The sequence below is a fragment of the Halichoerus grypus genome, chromosome 6 (assembly GCF_964656455.1).
Source record: "Halichoerus grypus chromosome 6, mHalGry1.hap1.1, whole genome shotgun sequence".
Lineage (NCBI taxonomy): Eukaryota > Metazoa > Chordata > Mammalia > Carnivora > Phocidae > Halichoerus > Halichoerus grypus.
This window is the reverse complement of record NC_135717.1, coordinates 158,354,259-158,376,765: the sequence shown is the minus strand read 5'-3', so window position 1 is coordinate 158,376,765 and position 22,507 is coordinate 158,354,259. Positions and strand designations below refer to the sequence as shown.

Sequence of the window (22,507 nt, the reverse complement as noted above, 5' to 3'; positions counted from 1 at the left end):
TCTTGTTTGAAAAGAGTCCAAGCATTTCCTTCCTGTTCCTGACATTTTTATAGCTGTAAATAAATAAATTATCTTAACTCTTTCTTTTCCTTCAGTAACTTCCCTTTTGCTTCCAAACAAAGACCAAATTCTTGAGCCAGGCCTCAACGCCTTACAGTGGGCATCCTCTTCCCCCACTGTTCCTCTGAAAGCACCTTGCATTGCAGCCCAAGGGAACTCTCTGCTATTTCCATACATGTTCTAGAATTTTCCACCTGTGCCTTTGCTCACACAGATGCTCCAACTGGAATGCCCTTTCATGCTGGCTGCAGGAGAGGGTAGCAGGATTCAGAGCTTCAGCTATGGTTCAAGACAGGCTCCACCACCTACTGTTGTATGACTTTGAGTGAGTTACTTGTGCTGGTGGTCCGCCTGTTTGGTCTTAGACACACCCTTTTCCCTTCCCCTGCTCCCCTCTGAGCCCTACAGGCTGTGTTTCCCGGACCCCAGGGTCAGCCAAATGGAGGCACCAGTGGACCACCAGTGGACCACCAGTGGACAGGGAAAGGAAGAAGCTGGAGTGTTTCTTGTCTCGAGTAGTAGCAGCATCTCCTCCTTGGCTCCAGCTACCGCCAGACAGGCCTGCTGTGATTTCCGCTTCCTGGGGGTAAAGAGAGGTAAGGAATCCCAAGGATCTCACTTGAGCCCTGCATTCAGCTATGCCTGAAGCAGTAGGATGTAACCTGCAATTCTCATTTATGTGAGCCAATGCATTCTCTTTTAAAACTTAAGCCATTTTGACTTGGGTTTTTTTTTTTTTCACCATAAGGAGCAAATAGTATTTATTAATTTAATCCCTAAGTAAGAATAACTTCTCACTTATCAAGTACATGAGAGAAAAACTATTCTTAAATCACTAGGATGCAGGGTAGAAAATACTACTTGGTGTAGGAAAGATGTGACTTCAGAAGTGGGAGAGTGACTTCCATCATGACCTGTGGGGGGTGGGGGGGGGTGGATGGAGCCAAGGCATTCAGGTTGAAATGGGAAGCCAAGGAAGGGTTTTGAACAGTGGTATGTCATGATTTAAGCTGAGCTGTAGGCAGATTGCTATGGGCACAGTGTGGCCTGTAGAACCACTGCATTGCACAACTCCAGGGGGTGCCATTCACTTAGAATGGTGTTCCCTGGAGTTGTACCATGTGCAGCCTTGAGCCATGGAGAGAAGCTGAAAATATAGCCAAAGAGTTTCTGTCCTCCGGGAGAGAGGTGCAGGAACTTGGGCAGTAATAGAAGGCAGGGGATGGATTTTAGACACACTCTAAAATAATTGGAAAGTTTCAATGTGGGGAAAGGAAGAGGTGTCAACAGAAAGATGGGAGCTGGGAGGAAAGTAGATTTGGTGGAGACAGAAAGTTCCTTTTCAGACAAGAGATTTTAAGGCAGTAATGGGAGGAGGCTGGTGGCTGCTGACAATGGAACTGGGCCTCGGGGAAATAGGGCTGGGAATACAGATCTGGAAATCATTCACACGGAGATGGTACTGGAAAGCACAGTTTGGAAGAAATTGCCAAGAGAGAATATATGTGTTAGGAGAGGGCCAAGGAATGTTCCTTAGGGAGCAGCTACATGAAAAGGGCAAAGAGGGAACATGAGTCAGAAAACTGGACTGATGAGGGAGGAATCAGAGAATCGTGAGAAAACTCAGAATCATGTCAGAAGAACCAAGGATGAGTTTCAGAAGGGACGGGCTGGCCATTCCCACACCCCCTTCTCCCTCTACAGTAATTGCTGAAGTGTTTGTCAAGGGGCACGTGGGTGGCTCAGTCGGTGAAGCGTCCAACTCTTGATTTGGGCTCAGATCATGATCGCAGGGTTGTAAGATCGAGCCCCATGTCCGGCTACTTGCTGGGCTTGGAGCCTGCTTGAGATTCTTCCTTTCCCTCTCCCTCTGCCCCTCCTCCCTTCTCTTCCTCTCTCCCTCTCTAAAAAATAAAATAAAATAAAATTGAAGGGTTTGTCAAGATGAGGCTTCCATCAGCCTGGGTCTCTGAGCAACTACGGTGAGCAGAGCCCCAGATGACCCGGATGGACATCTAGCTTGAGTGAGAAGTAACCTTTGTTGCTAAAAGCCAAGAGGAGTGTTTTATTGTTTCGGCAGCAAAGCCCAGCTCATCCTGACCAACACATGGTTGCCACTTGGGGATGAGGGAATGGGTAGAAAAAGCATAATCAGAGATCATAGCATGTTTGCAGGATTAGGGGGGAAACTGGCAAAAGAAACTGAATATGTAAGAGAGGGTAGAGTTGGTTGGTCTTGGCTCTGGGGAGGGTCAAAGGCTGTGTTATTCCCGTGCACAACAGCACACCAGTGCAGCCTTCCTGGTTATGTGGCCAACACACCAGGTCTTCCCAGGATGCCACTGGGTCCTGTGGAGCTATAGGCCAGTGGGGAAGATGCAGCAAAAGCTCAGAAGGTGTTGTTCTGTGATATACAGCAAGAGCAGGTGTCCTCTCTCATCTGCTAGGGCAAGGCACTGAGATGTCCAAACCCAGGAAGCATCTCAGAACTGCACTCCCCGGACATGAGACAGGCAGCTGGAGGGTGACCAACCTTCTCCATGCAGCCGCGTGGAGAGCTCATCTCGGTTCTGTGGAGCACTTAAGACCGAGGTGGAGCTTAGTGGAGGGGGTAGGAAGAATCAAGCACAGGAAATACTCTATAGTATTTCCTATAAATACTATAGAAGAGAAGCAGCCTTGTGTTAAAGAAGTGTGTTTCTTGATTTTAAGTAATGGCTTACCCAGAAAAAGCTCAGGTCCCTTTCTGTTTCCAATCCCTTGTTTAGACTTGATTCTTACTGCTCTATTTTCTGAGTAACAATTGATGGTGAATGACCCTTGTTCTTGAGGCTCAGGTACATCCCATCAAGGTATTTTATCCCATGGGTAAAATAAATCACAAGGAAAGAATTGGGTGAACTATAGTAAAAAAAAAAAAATTAAAATTAAAAAAAAATCACACTTTTTTTTTAAGCCACTTGAACGAAGATTGTCATCTCCTGAAAAGCAGTGGCCAGTCTTGTCACTGTGTCCCCAGCATATAGCTTAGTGTCTGGCACAGAGTTGGCACTCAGAAAAACTGTTTGCTCACTGAACAAATGAACGAATGAGTGTTTTGCTGCATTGCGGTTGCATAGATTGCTTTAGAAAAAAAATCATAATTACAGGTAATACAAGGAATCTGCTGGGCTGGACCCATGCATCTGGGACCATTGAACTATAATTCATAGACCCGAGGGACAACTACCTCTGCCATTTTGACTTCACTCTGCTGCTCAGAGCTTGGCTTTAATTGTGCAGATAACGGGCTCAACCAACAACAAACTCCCTGGCCTGAGTTTCCCCATCCGTTCAGTGTGAGGACTGAAGTAGTTAGCAGCAGGACCCTTGTTAATCTCTGTTACACTCTGACTGTCTCTCACATCCCTGAAAATACGCATTTTTAAACAAAAGCCTGTCTAGTAAGTTGGGAAGTTTCTAACATTTTTCTTCTGTGAAACTGTAGCCATCTGTTGTTAATGTAATGAGAGAAATCCATACCTTCAAGGCCCCTTATTACTGCCCTCTTCCCCTCTCCTCTCCCAAAATGAGCAGGTCACGTCTGCAGACTTCTTCAAACTCTACCCTGATATTTTCTCTGGAAGACACTCCTTTCACAGTAGGTGGGTCCACAACATTAAGCCAGAGGTTCCCTTTACACACACTGATGCTTATCTCCCTCAGTAAAAGGGTATTTCCTTCCTTCCTTCTCTCCTTCCCTCCTTCCACAAGCATTTAGGCATTAAATACAGGCACTAAATGCAGGAGATGCAACTATGAACAAGTGAGACGTGGAGTTCCCATCCTAGGTTTGGTCAGAGATTTAGATAAGTAAGCAGATCGGTGTTTGGTGCAATGTAATGACAGGAAGAATGTGAGTTGGGAAGAAAGTACGCTGGAGGCATCCAACCCAGGCTTGGAGGGTCTGGGTTTCTGAGTGAGTGATGCTTACGCTGTGATATGAAGGTTAACTGTGAGCCAGGTGAGGGGCTGGGTTGAGGGAAGGAGTGGATAGTCAAAGGAATAGCATCTCCCCTCTCTGAAGACACCGAACTCTGCTCCCTTCTTAACTTGCTCTGATCTCAAAGGCTGTAATTTTCAGGAGTATTGACTTTTTTTAACCTCTAAGGAGACTTGGGACTTCATGGACTTCAAAAACATCTTTGCTGATGCCTACTACGGTAAATGGAAGCTACTGCATTTTGCTGTTTAAAGGCATTTGCCTTCCAAGGATGTAGAGAAATAGGAGCTCTGGTGCGTCATTGGTGGGGATGCAAACTGGTGCAGCCACTGGGGAAAGCAGTATGGAGGGGCCTCAAAAAATTAAAAATAGAACTATCCTGGGGTGCCTGGGTGGCTCAGTCATTAAGCGTCTGCCTTCGGCTCAGGTCATGATCCCAGGGTCCTGGGATTGAGCCCCACATCGGGCTCCCTGCTCCGCGGGAAGCCTGCTTCTCCCTCTCCCACTCCCCCTGCTTGTGTTCCCTCTCTCGCTGTGTCTCTGTCAAATAAATAAAATCTTTAAAAAAAAAATAGAACTATCCTGTGATCCCCTAATCACACTACTGAGTATTTACCCAAACGAATTCAAAGGGATACATGCACCCCTACGTTTACTGCAGCATTATTTACAGTAGCCAAATTATGGAGGTAGTCCAAGTGTCCACTGATAGATGAATGGATAAAGAAGATGTGATACACATACACACACACACACACACACACACACACACACACACACACACACACTGGAATACTACTCAGCCATAAAAAAGAATGAAATCTTGCCATTTGCAATGATGTGGGTAGATCTAGAGAGTATAATACTAAGTGAAGTAAGTCAGTTGGAGAAAGACAATACCATATGATTTCACTCATTTGTGGAATGTAAAAACAAACAAAGGGGAAAAAAGAGACAAACCAAAAATCGGACTTTTAACTATAAGGAATAAACAGATGGTTACCAGAGGGGAGGTGAGTTGGGGGGGTTACGTGAAGGGGACTAAGAGTACACTTATCTCGATGAGCACTGAGTAATGTATAGAATTGTTGAATCACCATATTGCACACCTGAAGCAAATATAACACTTTGTTAACTACACTGGAATTAAAATAAATAAATAAATAAATAAATAAAGGCACTTGCCTTCATTTTACCTCAGTGCTTGGGATTAAAATTTAATATGTCACGTTCCCCTCCTCTTCCAATGAACACCACAGGCTGGCCTGTTCTCCCACAGCTACTTATTGGGTTCCAAAGCACCCAGCACAGGGCAATGAATTATTGGAGAGATCTACATGGTGCAACTTTGTATCACATTTGCAGGGCTGCGTAAGAGAGATCTATTTATTCATTTTGGAAGAAGCATACGAAACCTGTTCATTCAGAGGACAATCACTTATTTTCAATAGTTTTTTTTTTTTTTTTAATGGAGGTTCTAGGGCCATCTACAACTTGGTATTTTTACCAATATCTATCCCCATTGCACTGTCAGGAATTTGATTTTAATTGCTAATTTTAGTATTTTGTAGTATATTTATTTTTCTTTTATTCATTCACCCAGCAAACATTTGCAGAGCACCTCTACTTCATCACATTGTTCTACATCCAATGCGTTGAACATAGTTAATAGCTTTATAAATATTAAATTAAAGACATAAAAATATACTAATCTCTAAATCTATTCAAGCTTAGAATACTTAAAGAGTAATCCAAAAACAATTAAATCAAGAAAACTTTTCTCAGAAGAAAAAAAAAAAAAGCAGGATGTTATATTTCGGTGGATTTTTAAAAAGATGCCACCTAAGTCCTACTTTCTTTATCATATTAACATAAAGAACAAATCAAATTTGTAGAGAAGTGTAAATAGGTAAAAATAAATTTATCCTTTAAGTTCAGCTAATCAATCTTAGTAGGTATTTTTATATTTACTTTCAGTTTTCTTGAGCCTTAGTTTCCTCATCTACGAGAAGAGAGTCCACTCGTGAATTTATTAACAAACATACACTGAACGCCTACTATGTGCCAGGCACTGGTTTAGGCTTTGGGAACACAGTGGTAAACAAAACAGACACAATTCCTGTCTGTATGGTGCTAATAATATTCTCATGAAGATAATAATACTAATATGGGATTGCTCGGAAGATTAGCTATTAATGTAATTAAGCATTCTGTGAGTTGACAAGTGCTTTGTAAACCCAAGGCTCCTGAATGTGAGAACTGCTTTATTCTTCGTTCTATCTCCACAACTCGGTAGGTTTCAACAAGTGGTGATCTGAGTAGATACAAGTGCATCAACACTATCACATTTGACCACTAGAGGTCCTCCACAGTCATACCCAACATTAATCCATTCTATTTATCATATTCATTCATTCCAGTATAATTTACCAAAAGTAATTTAAGAAAGTTGGTCATATTAAATAAAATGTATTACATGAAACCCTAAGGGACTCTCCACAAGAGATTAATTATATTAACCTAGATATCACATCCCATGCAATAAGAATTATGCTATCCCTGGCTGAACACCAAAAATTAAGAAAATACTCTATATTAATGTTTTATCACAGCAGTCTCGCAAAACAAACCACTTCACCACCATACATACTTCTTTTAAGATAAATCAACGTAGGGATGCCTGGGTGGCTCAGTCAGTTAAGCATCTGCCTTTGGCTTAGGTCATGATCCCAGGGTCCCGGGATGGAATTCCGAATCCGGCTCCCTGCTTGCTCGGCAAGGAGCCTGCTTCTCCCTCTGCTGCTCCCTCTGCTTGTGCTCTCTCTCTGACAAATAAATAAATAAAATCTTAAAAAAAAAGATTAAATCAATGTCTACATCATTTTTAATGGCTATATTATATTCTATTTTATAGTTATACCAATATTACTATGTGCCAAAGTTAACTCATCACTAAATTTTTGCATGTATTATTTCTTCAAGATCAAGTCTTGTGTTTTCCTATAAGAACAAAACAGTACATTTATAGGAAAACAGCTTAAATTTAATAAAATATTTGTATTTTCATATTTACTGGCAATTGTTTAATGTTTTCCTAATATTCCCCCAAATTTCATAAACTCATGAATTTAAGTTCAAAACTTTATACACAAATTTTCCCCACAAATATTTAGGAAAATATAATAAGAATTTGGCCTACGTGGTGTTTTCCTGTTTTCTTTTTTAAAACATCACAGGAAATACATATTGAATACATACTGAACTGCTTTTTATAATTGCTCTGATCATGAATATACAAAAACATGAGTATTTCAAGACTCTTCCCACTGAGTGTGAAATCAAGACAGAATTGCAGGAACTGGAAATTCCTACTGTCAGGAGACTTCCATGAACACAAGACTGGTGTAGGCCATAGAACTGTGCTTTAATAACTGATAAATTATTTCCATTATCTTGGTGATTATTAAATATGAGCCTTACTGAGACAAACTTCTAACAGATACAGCAACTTAGAGAACAAATACTGCTCTTTAATGGCAGAATCTTACAATCTCCTGGGAGCAGCGACGTGAATTCCACAAGTATGAAAAGGGCAGTTTAAGTAGCAAAATCAAAACTATTCTCAAATTATGAGTGCTTAATTTATGCAATTTCTCACATGAACCGAGTGATCAGAATGCATTCACAACACACAAAAAAAGCACACTGAGAATTTGATGCATATGTTTAAGTTTTAATACTTGAGAAAATAGAAGTTAAAATTTGATACATACACTGCTGCACAAGAAAAGAATACATACAAATTTGGATTCCAATGGAGTCAGTATGTGGACCTGCATGTACAAATGTAACAAAACAACCTGTTATTGAAGGCTTTTAAAGAAGTAACAGATTTTTAAATCAGGTAGAGATTAATAGATTGCAGAAGGAACAGTAATTGTTTCTCAAAAAATTTCCCTTATCCATTAAAAATTGTAAACTCCGTGGGGCGAGGAAAGTTAGAGGTCACCTAATTCATCAAGATATTTTGAAGATGTAAGACATAAATGCCCGCTGTAAGCCCAAACAATCTAAAAATAACCAGCATTTCATTTTCCTCTGAAGATCAGTTTGATATACCAGTCATGTTCACAAATTTTAGCAAAGAAAAATAAAAACTCATTCCATTCTTTTTTGAAAATACATGTTATTTTTTTCCACCAGGTGCTTTAGTAATTTAAGCTTAATTCATTTTGTTAAATATGAAACATGAAAAATCTTTTAAAACCTTGCACTCTTAGAAGAAATGAAAATGTCTTTCCAACTTCAACAATGTATTTTAAAAACTGTGAAAATGATTAGAAACACTAGCTCTTCAAGAGCATTTCAAAATATATTTGAAGAAAGTATCTTTCGGCTGTTGTTTATTTTTGAAAATCTTTATCTTGAAAGGGTAAGCTTCAAGGGTATCTTGAAAGGGATCATTCAACATCAACACAATTGGAGAAATTCCCTACTGATGAAGAATAGGGTCATTTACAAATTAACTTCCAATTTTCCAAAACATTCTTGGAATTTGTGCCAGATGCCTATGGGATACTTTTATTCCTGATTACTCTATATAAAAGTTACTGTTTAATATTGTAAAATCTACTTTATTTCATAGGTTGGTTAGAATATCATTGTTTTTTAAGTTCTAGAAGTTACCAATACCGAAGTACTGTTTGATTTTATGTGGGAATAAACTCCTTCTTGAAAGTTAAATTCTTCTCTTTGAAAGATGCATTAAATATTTCTGATCACTAAAAATGTAAAGCTTCTAGCACTTCTTGAACACTGATTTCACTTTCCAAAAATGTAAATATTTTCTCAATGCCCAGAGCAACAGAACTAAACCAAAATTTAGAGACTGTCTCTTTTAAGAAGTATCCATTATTCCAAAAACTAGCCTGCATATATCTCTGATTTTAACTGTATTCCTCAGACAAAAGATCACTTTGTTTTATACAAAGTTTTCTTGCTTTATAATCTATAGAATGTTAGTAGTCAGCTTAAGATGCTTATCTTATAATTGCACATTTGTGTAAACCATTATTTTTCTTTAGAAAACACATTGTAGCTTAAAATAGGGAAACACAAACCTCAATATTGAATATAATAACCTATGATAACTGATAATACTATAAAGTTATTAAACACACCCTTAAAACTTCTGAAAGTACATTAATAATTTTTTAAATAGCCACAATCCCTTAAAAAAACAAATTATTTACAAATACCTTAGAGCAAAGGAACCTATGCAGTCATTACATGATGTGGATATGTTCCTTGGAGAATCTGCCTAGAGAGCAGAAAATGCTGCTTATATCCTGTCCACTTGCCATTGAAAAACTGAAAGCAGCATGACTTTACTAAAGAAAATTAATGTAATTGGAAGGATCTAATTAAAACTGGCATTGTGCTATCTAAAGAAAAATAACAATCACGTGATAGAATTTTTATATAGCACCAACATAAGATTCTTTAATAACACCTTAATTTTAAGATTGTTAACACATAGTTCTGATGTTAAAACATTATTTAAATGTAAAAATTCATATCTGCACTCAGAGGAAACTATATTAAAATATTTGTAATATGCAAAAAGTTACTAAATCAGTTTCCCCTTTCACATTGCACAACATCCATCTAAAATATAAGGTGTAGATTCTTATAAATAATATATAAAAAGTCTTGGGTTTTTTTTTTTTTTTACTAAATTTCAGTTTATATTTCAATATCTTGTGTTTTTTTTTTTACCAGAAATATAATAAAATATTACCAATGTTAATATAAGCCAGTCAAAAAAATCAGTTCCTTCTGATTTGGAAAGCTTAAAAATTTTAAGTACCAGGATTCTGCCAACCCTCGAGTAACATCAAGCTAATCAGCAGCAGCCACTGGTGTATTGTTCAATCAGATAATCCTGATCAAAAAATTAAATTAGGTGCCTTTTGTAAGACAAGTGCCAAACCGTTGCTATTTTACCAAAATGCAATAACTAATATTAACAGCACCACGGTTGCTATTAGCCAGTATATAACCTCCATATTTAATACATATTCAAAAATACAGCAATTATAGTTGTAACTCTAGTAGTGTTATTTAACTCACTTCCCTTAGAGGGCAGACATTAACAAAGATGCTATGTATCGAAAATCATATCAACGTCTATTATTAATAAGAACCTTATGGCAAGTTTACAACTGTCTACCTCAAAAGGATACCTTCTGGAAAATTCAGAAATGTGAATTCTGATACACCCTTCACCCCCATCCCCAACCTCCAACCCCCACCTTACTGTGCCTAATGTCTGAGCTATTCGGACAAACACAAACAGGAGAAACTTTCAAGATGCGAGGCTAACACATTCACTCTCTTCCTTTCCCGTTTTCTTAAAACGACACATTTGTATTTATTTCCTAGGTTTCTTACTTCCAGTCATAACAAAATAATGGTCATCGTCTTCCTTCTTCTTTGTGGTAGGTTTTTTATCTCCACTAACTGCTTCCTTACCAGATGAGGGTGGTTTCCTGGTTGAAGCCGGGGCTTTGCCACTTTTCGGAGGCCCTTGAGCTGAATACTGGCTCTTGGTGGCAGCCTGTGCTGACTTTGGTACACGTGGTGTCCTGACAGAGGACTGGGGAAGACTCACGAGGGACAGTGGAGTACGGCCAGGGGACTTCGAGGAGCTGGGTCCCTTCTTCTGGGATGGACTTTTATTCTGGGGCTGCTTTTTGGCAACTGAACCCATATTCTTATCTTTTGATTCCTGTGCAACTTTTGTGGGTACAACTGAGGATACGGAGAGTGGCTGGTTTACATTTAAGGCTGACTTAAGTTTCTGTGCTGGCACTGCCCTGGCTTGGGGGGCTCCATCAGAGGGCTGAGATCGTGTTCCTAGACTTGTGGGTATAGTTTTGGAACTGGATTTTGTCATTTTTGCAGGGGAATGGAGAGAGGGGGAAGGTTTAGGCCTTACGTGTGTATTTGCCTTAGGCGGCTTTGGACGCTTTGATGATGAATTTGAATGTGCCACGGAGTGAGACTCTGCAGTATCCCTGGAAGGTACAGGAATGTGTTTCAAATGCTTTGGTTCAGTTTTTCCAGAAGACTTATTTGGCAAAAGTGCAGACTCAGGCACATCTCTGGGCTTCTGGGATGTAACAAGCTTGGCCTGAGTACTGGGTGATGAGATACGTTTTCTCACTGACTGAGATTCACAAGGTGCGGTTCTTGATGAGGCGGGTGAAGAAGTGCTTTTATCTACTGCATTGTTTGAAGGAGCCTGTGGTTTCTTTGCGATGCCTTTTGAAGATTTGAGCTTAAGATGAGAAGACGCTGCCGGAGAATTTGGCAATTTGGAACAGACCAACACAGAGCCCAGATTCCCTCCTTTCAGGGAAGATGCAGGCAGCATCGCACCCGGTGGACGTACCTGCTTTTCTTTGCTCCTTGGAATACCAACTGGCGTGCCAGGTTTTGATTTTTGTTTCTGAAACCTGCTAACAGCTGACAAAGGATTCATTTCAGGAGGCTGAGGTGTTCTGGCGGACGAGTCAGGTACACTTTCATTGGAAACTCCTTTTTGAAAGGCTAGAATTTTTTGTTCTAATGTAGCAAACTGTAATATTCGACAGGGATCATATTTAAGCAAAAATCCTTGAAGAGTATCCCAGCCTCCACCAACACGGACCATGACATGTTTTCCATGAAGCATCTTTTCCCCCAAAAGAAAGTAAAAAAAAAAAACAAAAACAAAAAAACGTAAGATTCACAGTTACAATTCATTAGCAGTCATAATTTGTGATGTATATGACCTATGAAATTCAGAGTATTTGCCAGCAGCTTCACCATAAATTGATAGCCTATTTCTTATATTATTAAAATAATCAATTTAATTCATACTGAATCATGCAACTAAATACAGGTCCTCTAATTTGTAAGAAAAACTTTTGCACATAACTTGCATCCTAAAAATCCAAATTACAAATATACAAAATTGCAAGGGCAATATTGTTCAATAAAGAGGAAGAAAAGAGAGAGGAAAGAGGGAGGGAGATGAAGAGAAGGAGAAATGAGTACTTACAGAAACTATGCCTCATAATAAAGAAAAAAAATTATGGAAGGAAGATAAAAACAACTAAAATTTGTACTTTACAATAAATTACTTTCATATATATTTTAGCAATTTAACCTTTCATAAACCTTGATATAATTTATGATTAATTCTTCTTTGCAGGCAAGAAAATTATGGCTCTGCGAGGTTGAGGAAATTGTCTCAGATCACACAGCTCTGGCCTGGCCTCAAACATACCAGGCTGCCCAACCCAAATGGTGCTTTTGTGCAGACAAGATGCATCCTCGGGTGGGCCAGCACAGTCCCAGCTGATTTTCAGGCCCCTGTTCATTCAGCAGGCAGCTCTGCACCATTGTAGGAGACTGCCCTGCAAATTTTAACTCTAAATCCCATGCTCTGTGCACCATCATTGTATCAGACTGCCTTAAAAAAAGAAAGCTAATTAAAAAATAGAAAGTCTTGGAAATGTTTCTGTGTGAGTTGGGCGGGGTGTGGGGAGGTAATGATAATACATGAAATTTAAAAATATGGATGGTGAAATATTTTTAAATACTTCTATATTATATTCCTAAATTGGGAATAAAAGAGCTCTTGTATCAGAAGTGGACAGAATACTGAACAGGTGAAACTTCAATCTCTTTACCAATAAACGGGACAGTTAATCAACTGCGGATCGCAGATGGGACAAAGGAAGGAAATGAATATGCACATCAGGATACTGGTAAACACACTGATGCTGTGTCAATGAAAAAAGATTTTATACTTAAGACCCAATCTATACATTATTATTAACTGCAATGTTTCTACCTCCTTTTCTTATTACTGATATTTAATCTTATTACATGTATTGTTTTAGTTTTTTCTTATGATGGGAAATTCCTTTTTAGAAAATTTGAAAAGTTTAAGAATAAATTAGCTGAGGTATACAAAGATTTTTTTCCCAACAATTATATTAAATGTCTGAATAGTCTTAGCTACCCTTGGTAGTTTATTGTGTTAAAGGTGTCTACCCAAACTCATTATATACTCATGAAAGCAAGTATTCCATATTTTTCCTGTACAGTAAAATTATTTCATTAATAACACTCCCTATTCCAATTTTTTAAAAAGTAAAAGGAAAGCAAAAGGAATTTGGTAAAACAATAAATCCAATTTCAAAATAAGACCTGTATGTAAATAGGATGTAAATGATGGACTTACTCTTATAAAGAGTATTTTATCCCCAAGTCGGTACCGTCCTTCAGATAAGTACTCAATAGAGAATCGATGGGAACAACTACAAGGAGGGTCCTCAGCAATATGTTTAACCTAAGATTAAAAATAAACAAAATTTAGTGCTTGTGACAAAAAATATTTAACATTAAAATGCAAGGTTATTTGATAGATGGGAAAATCAAATTCAAAGATAAAAATTTAAAGACACTTGAACCATTTATTATCTCTCCTTTACTTGTTGACAAATATTGAGATTAGGATTTTTTTTTAAGTAATCTCTAGACCAAACATGGGGCTTGAACTCATGACCCTGAGGATCAAGAGTCACATGCTCCACGGACTGAGCCAGCCAGCTCCCTGAAAGATGCTGAGATTAGACATTAATCTAATAAAAGCTGACAGTGACAATCTTTTTTTTTTTTTTCCTTTTTTAAAGTAGGCTCCACACCCAATGTAGGGCTCAAACTCAGAAACCTGAGATCAAGAGTTGCATGCTCTCCTGACTGAGCCAGCCAGGAGCCCCAGTGATGAAGTCTTGGGTCTCCCTCTCTCCCTCCCTACCCCACCTCTCGCCCTCTCTCTCCCTCTTTCTGCCTAAGCGCAATCAGGGTCCTAATGCACTCATTGACCGCTGGAGGTCTGTGAATGTGTACAACAGTGAAGTCAATTCAAAACACATTCATTAAGTCATAGGAAACACCTGAGTTCATTGTTAAGCTTGAATTGTTTTATGCCCTGGATTAATATATCTGTGTCAAGTCAAAGATAGGCCAGTCACATAAAGCTTAAGTAGGAATTCGCACTTGTCCCTTAACACTATGCTAAATTAACATTTGGAGGGGGATATCAAGATTGTTCCAAAGTTACTGTTAAAATAACCAGAGGCGTATTTATATCTATTCACCCAAGATTGGGTGAAATTCTAAAGAATTCAATTCAAGAGGCATTTTTCTAAAAGTGCTCACTTTGTTTCAATAGTCTGCTAAGGAGATGAGAATTGGGGAGAAATCCCTACTTCTATCCCTCAAGGAGCTTACAGAATTTTTAACTGCAGTAAACATCTAAAAAATTATAAAAATGAATATAAAAAGAAATTCAGGAATTCTATACTTAAAATATGGAAATTATAATAAACTGATTAAAAAATAAAAATATTTGTTGAGATGTTTGATTGAAAAAAGTTGCATATCAGTCACCATGGAAAATATTTTGTTTTCCTAAAATCACATTTTTGAAAAAGCAAGGCCATGAAATATTTTTCTCAATTATTTGTCACACAGTGTATATCTACACAAACTCATTTAATTGGACTTGGGTATGATGTTAAACCAAAGTCTCTTCAGATATGCCCAATTTAGCTAAGCACTAAGAGAAATGCATGATTGTCTTCATTATCTACCCAAAATGAACAGCTAAAGGTGGATTCACCAGGGCATGATCAGAAGGGTCCGGAATTTATCTCTCTACATCATTCATCTAACAAAATAATATGATCGTAAATAGAACTGATTTTCATAAGCCATTCAATTAAGTTTCTCTCGTTCACAGCCTGGTATGTGTGTCTGTGTACACACACATTCATGCACACACATGACGCCTGCATAAAAGAGCTAAATAGAAACTGAACATGGGTAAAGAATTCACAATTATTATAACCGTTTACACATTAGTTAACCAAAGTAATCTGAAAGGAGGTGTTTTTTTCGGTCACTACTTTCTATCCCTAAAAGTTTCATAAGCATACAGAATTATAGCTAAATACAGCACTCTAAATAATGAATCAGATGATAATTGTTCCTTACTTTAAACACGACTCTAAAATCTCTGTAGATCATGTATGTATAGGTGGACACTGAATGTATTCATGTAGCACATGCATATTTAAAGAAATGTGTTCTTTTTTAGTGTTCACAACAAGAATGTAAATATGAAAAGTCATTTGCTTTGTTTAAAATATCCAAATACCACTTACATTCAGCAGTAAAAATTAGCATTAACCCACAATCTAAACAAAGGAGTAGGCCTAAAAGAAATAAGAGCTACGGATAAAAAGTGTTCTCTTATGGTTTTATCTACTGCATAACTAACATTAAAACACTAAAGGAAATAGCTAAAGAAATTAAAATCATCTAAAAAGGCACTAACCTATTGATTATTTTCATTCTTTTTCTTATAGTTTGTCTATATATACATACTTTTCACAAAATATTTTTCTTATTGCTACATAGTCTTCAGAATGATCACATATAATGATTATTCTGTTAAGATAATGAATCCTAATTCACCTAGCCATTGCTCTATTTGAGAGTATTCACATTGCTTCTAATTTTCACCACTATAAATAGCACAATAAATACTTTCATTTGTTCTGGGGGATTACCCTTCAATTACAATAAAAATGAAAGAGGAACATTTTTGTGGTTCTTGATATCCATTTGTCAACTTGTTTTGCAAAAGTTTACATCATTTTCCATCACAAGTAGCAATCCCTAAGTAGACTTTTACCAGAATTTATCAGCACCAGGTTTCATAATTTTAAAAAATTTTTACTAATGACGCAAATTGTGTATCTTAATTCCTTGATTCTCAGCAAGATTCAACACTGTATTTTCCTCTTGTGTAAACAACAGTCCTTGCCCATTTACTTCTGGAAATGCTTTTCTTATCAAACTGTACATAGTCTTTCCTATTCAATAAAAAATATTTTACCAATGTTTTCTTCTTTATTTAATTATTATTTTAGGTTCTATAAGATTTAAAATAAGTTTTATTTTTTAACCTACTGCATTACCACTGTGTCACACACTGACATTGACAGTCATCATATAAATCAGTAATATAGGTAAAATATATTTTGGCCTGGTAAAGAATATTCAGGCTGACATTTTCTTTTTTTTTTTTCTTTTGTTAATCCCCATATATTACATCATTAGTTTTTGATGTAGTGTTCCATGATTCATTGTTTGCGTATAACACCCAGTACTCCATGCAGAACGTGCCCTCTTTAATACCCATCACCAGGCTAACCCATCCTCCCACCCCCCTCCCCTCTATAACCCTCAGTTTGTTTCTCAGAGTCCATAGTCTCTCATGGTTCGTCTCCCCCTCCGATTTCCCCCCCTTCATTCTTCCCCTCCTGCTATCTTCTTCTTTTTTTTTTTTTAACATATAATGTATTATTTGTTTCAGAGTTACAGGTCTGTGATTCAACAGTCTTACACAATTCACAGCGCTCACCATAGCACATACCCTCCACAATGTCTATCACCCAGCCCCCCCATCCCTCCCATCCCCCACCACTCCAGCAACCCTCAGTTTGTTTCCTGAGATTAAGAATTCCTCATATCAGTGAGGTCATATGATACATGTCTTTCTCTGATTGACTTATTTCGCTCAGGATAACACCCTCCAGTTCCATCCATGTCGTTGCAAATGGCAAGATTTCATTCCTTTAATGGCTGCATGATATTCCATTGTATATATGTACCACACCTTCTTTATCCATTCATCTGTCGATGGACATCTTGGCTCTTTCTACAGTTTGGCTATTGTGGACATTGCTGCCATAAACATCGGGGTGCACGTTCCCCTTCGGATCCCTACATTTGTATCTTTGGGGTAAATACCCAGTAGTGCAATTGCTGGATCGTATGGTGAGCTCTATTTTCAACTTTTTGAGGAACCTCCATACTGTCTTCCAGAGTGGCTGCACCAGCTTGCATTCCCACCCACAGTGTAGGAGGGTTCCCCTTTCTCCGCATCCCCATCAGGCTGACATTTTCTTAATCTGTCTTGCAAGGATATCCAAATCTTTTACTATAGACTTTTATTATGTTAAACAAAACAATCAAAGCAATACTTTCTAAATGTTTATCAGTAATGACTTATTTGTTATTTCTTAAATAATTTTGTATTTTAAGCACTTTCATCAAATACAACGGTCTGAAAAAGACCATAATTCTAAGCAACAGTGGAAGCAGAAAATAATGTTTGCTACTCAGTTCACCTCCATCACTCACTAGACTATAGTCACTCCAGAAGACACAGCCCACAGCTGGGGCAACTGCTAGTGACCTCTGCATAATGATGGACAGGTAAAGCTCTAAGACTTCCCAGTTGAGACCCGTCATCTAAAAGTCTGCATACATTCTGTCAGGGGAATATTCCCCAAAACCCCATCAATTTGCTCTTACAACTTTTCCTCCTCCTATATATTCCAAGTATCAGTGTACCATTTACTTAGAAACCTTAAAAATCACCCTAGGTTTTCTCCCTCCCTATCAGAATTAGGATTCTTCAATTCTACCTCCAAAATATGTCCTATTATTGTTCCTCTTGCTTCACCTTCACTACTGCTGCCCGAGTTCAGGTTCTCATCATCATAGGCCTGGATTATTACAATAAAACCAATATAACCTCTACATGACCATGAGAGTAATCCTTATAATTTGCAAATCAGATTATAACACTACTATGTTTAAAAAAAGAATCAATGAATTCTTTGGCTTCCAGTACCCTTCATGAGGGATTCCAGCCTATTTGCCTCCCCACTCCTCAAATACACATCCATTCCTCATCATACACAAACAACAACACATCACCTTTAACATATGGTGCCCTAAATTCACCAGGGAGTGGAAGTTAGTACTGGCGTATGTTCTGAATAAGAAACATTCTCTTTTAAACACAGCATCACCTGTGGCAAACTATGAGACTCTGACACATCACAGTTGAGAGAAAATACAGCAATTACTTACAGCCTCATGCAGCTCTTCATGCTGACAGCACGATTTCGGAATGCTAATGGAATCTTCAGGCCCAGAAGTATTAAGTAAGGTCTCTTCTAGTTCAATTTCTTTCTCAAGTTTTACTAATACTGGTGGCTCAACCCCATATCTGAAAACCAGTTAGGAGATCTCATCATTCAAGAAAAGTCTGACCCATTCACTTCCCTGCATATCACAATAGGTTATGTTTTATTTTTAAAGTGAAGTCTATATGACTCTCTTCCACCAATTGTTTCACTGGAACATCTGGAAATGCTTTTTAATGTCCAAGAGCTGTCAAAAATTCAGGATATAATCTTCACATTACAGCATATATTGGGATTACTGGATGCTCCAGTATTCAACCAGGGATCCTGAAAGTTAGCCCCCTTTAAAGTCAGCTTCAGAGTAAAGATGGGGCTGAGTCAGGTATGGACGACACTAAGCCTCAGCCTTCTTATCAGATCCTCTTTGTGTCCAGATGATCTGCCTTGCCTTGAATTGCTAAGAGTTTTACATGCTTTTACCATATTCTTAGTCTAAAAAATTTAAGCAACCACTTTTACAGTTTAATACTAAATGATGGCAAGGTATATGGGTGAGCATATGTTGACACATGACACAGCTCATGCAAACAGAACAAAGTTAATAATAAAAAAAATAAATAAAAGATAGGAAATTAAGTTATTTTATTTTAATCAAGAATTATTTTATTTTAGAAAATAGTGTTCTATCTAAAAGTAGCTTTTAAAAGATTAATGACATTGAAATTCTGAAATAATGTGGAATACACACCTCGACACAATTCGACCAATTTCAAGAAGACAAAGATACACCTGTCTTGGATCTTTGTGCAAAACTGTGAAAAAATAAGACCACATATTTTAAAGGGCAAAATTAAATAGGGAAATACATTTCTGGCATGGAAGAAGTAAAAAAAATAATAATAATGAAGACAGGAGGTTTACTTGTTTGGAGACTTAGAAAAGACATTTTTCTCTACATATTATCATCGTCCATAAATTTTTTTAAAAACTGGCTAATAAGAAGAGGACGAAAACTTAGCATGTACCCTAATTTGTAACACTTTAAGTCTAAAAAAACTAAGGGCTTAGTAACATTACATTGTTTATATTTCAGGTCTCTCAACAGGAGATATTATTTGAAGAGATATATCACCTCAATTTTATTCTAAACTATCTTTAGCTTAGGACTATGTGTTAATGGCCTTCTCAAACTTTTTCAAAATCAGAAAAGAAGGAGTATTTCCTAACTCATTCTATGAGGTCAATATTACCCTGACACCAAAGCCAGACAAATATATCACAAGAAAACTAAAGACTAATATCCTTTATGAATATAGATGTAAAAATCTTCAATGCAATACTGGCAAACTGAATCCAGCAGCAAGTGAGATATATCCCAGGAATGCAAGGTTGGTTCAACGTATGAAAATCAATCAATATAATCCACTATATTAATAGAATAAAGGAAAAGAAACACACAATTATCTCAGTAGACACAGAAAAAGCATTTGACAAAATCAAATACCCTTTTCATGATAAAAAAAAAAAAAGGAAGATTCAACAAACTAGGAATGGAAGGAAACGTTATAAATCTGAAAATGGGTATCTATGAAAAACCCAGAGTTAACATCATTCTTAATGGTAAAAGACTGAGAATCTTCCTCTGAAGACTAGGGAGAAGACAAGGATGTCCACTCTTACCTCTTCTATTCAAAATTGTATGGGAGGTTCTAGACAGGGCATTTAGGCAAGAAAAACAAATAAAGGGCATCCAGATTGGAAAGGAGGAAGGAAAACTATCTCCATTTGGATGACACTGTCCTTTGCATAAAAAAACCCTAAGGAATCTACAAAAAATAGTATAAGAGCAAACTCAATTTCAGCAAAGTTGCAGGATACAAGATCAATATACAAAAATCATTTCACTTTATACAATCTGAACATGTAATTTAAAAAACAATTCAATTTACAATGCTTCAAGAAGAATAAAGTACTTAGGAACAAATTTAACCAAAGAATTTTATGACTTGTTTACTGAAAACTACAAAATATTCTTGAAAGAAATTAAGGAAGATACAAATAAATGGAAAGACATCCTGTGTTCATGGATTGGGAGACATAATATTGTTAAGATGACAAAACTCTTCAAACTGACCTACAGATTCAGTGCAATCCCTATCAAAATTCCAACAGCCTTTTTTACAGAAATGGTTAAGCTGATAAAATTCATATAGAATTGTAAAAAGACAGACTAGCAAAAACAAGAACAAAGTCGGAAGACTCGCACTTCCCAATTTCAAGACTTACAACAAAGCTACAGTAACCAAGACAGTGTGTTAGTGGCACAAGGACAGATATAGAGACCAGTGGAATGGAACTGAAAGCCCAGAAATAAACCCAGACATTTGTGTTCAGTTGATTTTCAAAAAGGGTGGCAAGACAACTCAGTAAGGAAAACAGCAGTCTTTTCAACAGATGGTGTTAGAACAACTGGATATCTACATGCAAAAGAATGAATTTAGACCCTTACTTCACAACAAATACAAAAAAATAACTCAAAATGGATCAAAGACCTAAACATAAGAGCTAACACTATAAAACTCTTAGAAGAAAAAAGAGGTGAAAATCTGTGTGACCTTGGATTAGGCCATAGTATTTTAAATATGACACCAAAAGCACAAGCAATCAAAGAAAAGATAAATTGAACTTAATCAAAATTAAAAATTTTCATGCATCAAAGGACACTATCAAGAAAGTGAAAAGGCAACCTAAGCCCTGGATGAAAATATTTGCAAATCATATATCTGATAAGGGCCTAGTATTCAGAATAAATAAAAAACTCTTACAAGTCAACCAAAAAAAGACCAATGACCCCCCAAAAATGAGCAAAAGATTTGAATACAGATTTCTTCAAAGAAGACACACAAGTGGCCAATAAGCCATGAAAAGATGCTCAACATCATTAATCATTAAGGAAATGCAAATCAAAACCACAATGAGCCACCACTTCACATATCCACTAGGAGAGTCATTTAAAAAAAAAAAAACAGTAACAAGTGTTGGCGGAGATGTGAAGTTGTTCGTTGCCAGTGGGAATGTAAAATGGTGAAGCCATTGTGAAAGCAGTTTGGTAGTTCCTTAAAAAGATAAATATAGAATTACCATATGATTCAACAATTCCACTTCTAGCTATATCCCTGAGAGAATTAAAAACATATGTTCACTCAAAAACCTGTAAACAAATGTAGACAGCAGCATTATTCATATTGACCAAAAAGAAAAAACAATCAAAATGTCCATCAGATGATAATGTTTTTTAAAAATGTAGTATATCCATACATGGAATCATTCAGCTCTATAAAGGAATGAAGTACTATTGAATGCTATGACATAAATGAAACATGCTAAATGAAAAAAGCCAGACACAAAAAGCCACATATAGTATGATTCTATTTATTTAAAGGGTCCAGAATATGCAAATCCATAGATGCCTGAAGATGCCAGAAGGACTAATTGTTAATAGCTATGAGTTTTCTTTTGTGAATGATGAAAATGTTCTGGAATTAATTAGTGGTGATGGTTGCATAACACAGTGAATATACTAAAAACCACTTAAGTGTACATTTTGAAATGATGAATTTTATGTTATGTGAAGTGCATCTCAATTGTTTTTTAAAGATTTTATTTATTTATGTATTTATTTGAGAGCGTGACAGAGAGCGAGCACACATGCGCAAGCAGGAGAAGGAGCAGAGGGAGAGGAATAAGCAGACTCCACACTGAGCGCGGAGCCCGATGGGGGCTTGATCCCATGACTCTGAGATCACAACCCAAACCAAAGTCAAGAGTTGGATGCTCAACTGACTGAGCCATCCAGGTACCCCAAAGTGTATCTCAATTTTTTTAAATGCTATAAATAAAACAAAACCAAATATGCTTAAAATGGTTAAGACAGGAGATTATGTTCTGTATACTCTAGCACATTAGAAAATTTTGTTTAATATTTTAAAAGGAACCCAAATACTAATCTAATCCTTCAAACAAAGATCCTTAATAAAAAACAAAGCCAGACAAACAAAAAACCCTGATCATTAGAATTCAGCCAAAGGCACAATATGGTAGTTGTGGATCATCTACCTTTCTGTTCCTGTCCTTAGAGTTAAAAGCTCTAGGAAACTTCTGAACCCTAACAGAATAATGGTTTGTGTGATGAATAACATGCACATTGACTCCCCCAGTGGAAATGGCAGTTCTTTGATTCATTAATATCATCTATTACATACCCCAAGCACAAAGTATACCCTTCCAGAGCAATAAAAAGGCCTATATTTGACTTTAAAATCCATACCAAAAGGAATTT

At 37.2% G+C, this 22,507-nt stretch overlaps 1 protein-coding gene across 2 annotated transcripts in view; it reads right to left on the bottom strand.

Moving 5' to 3' along the window:
* Positions 1-7,754: 7,754 nt before the first annotated feature.
* The window catches only part of GAS2L3 (growth arrest specific 2 like 3), a 39,250-nt gene continuing 24,497 nt past the window's right edge, over positions 7,755-22,507 (bottom strand). For both annotated transcript variants that reach the window (XM_036086022.2, XM_078076468.1), the window contains exons 6-9: positions 18,917-18,980; positions 18,113-18,251; positions 13,341-13,448; positions 7,755-11,780 (exon numbers count right to left, since the gene is read on the bottom strand). In XM_036086022.2, coding sequence (XP_035941915.1) covers positions 10,476-11,780; positions 13,341-13,448; positions 18,113-18,251; positions 18,917-18,980 — 1,616 coding nt within the window. In that variant the 3' untranslated portion in view covers positions 7,755-10,475. The remainder of the gene's footprint in view (positions 11,781-13,340; positions 13,449-18,112; positions 18,252-18,916; positions 18,981-22,507) is intronic.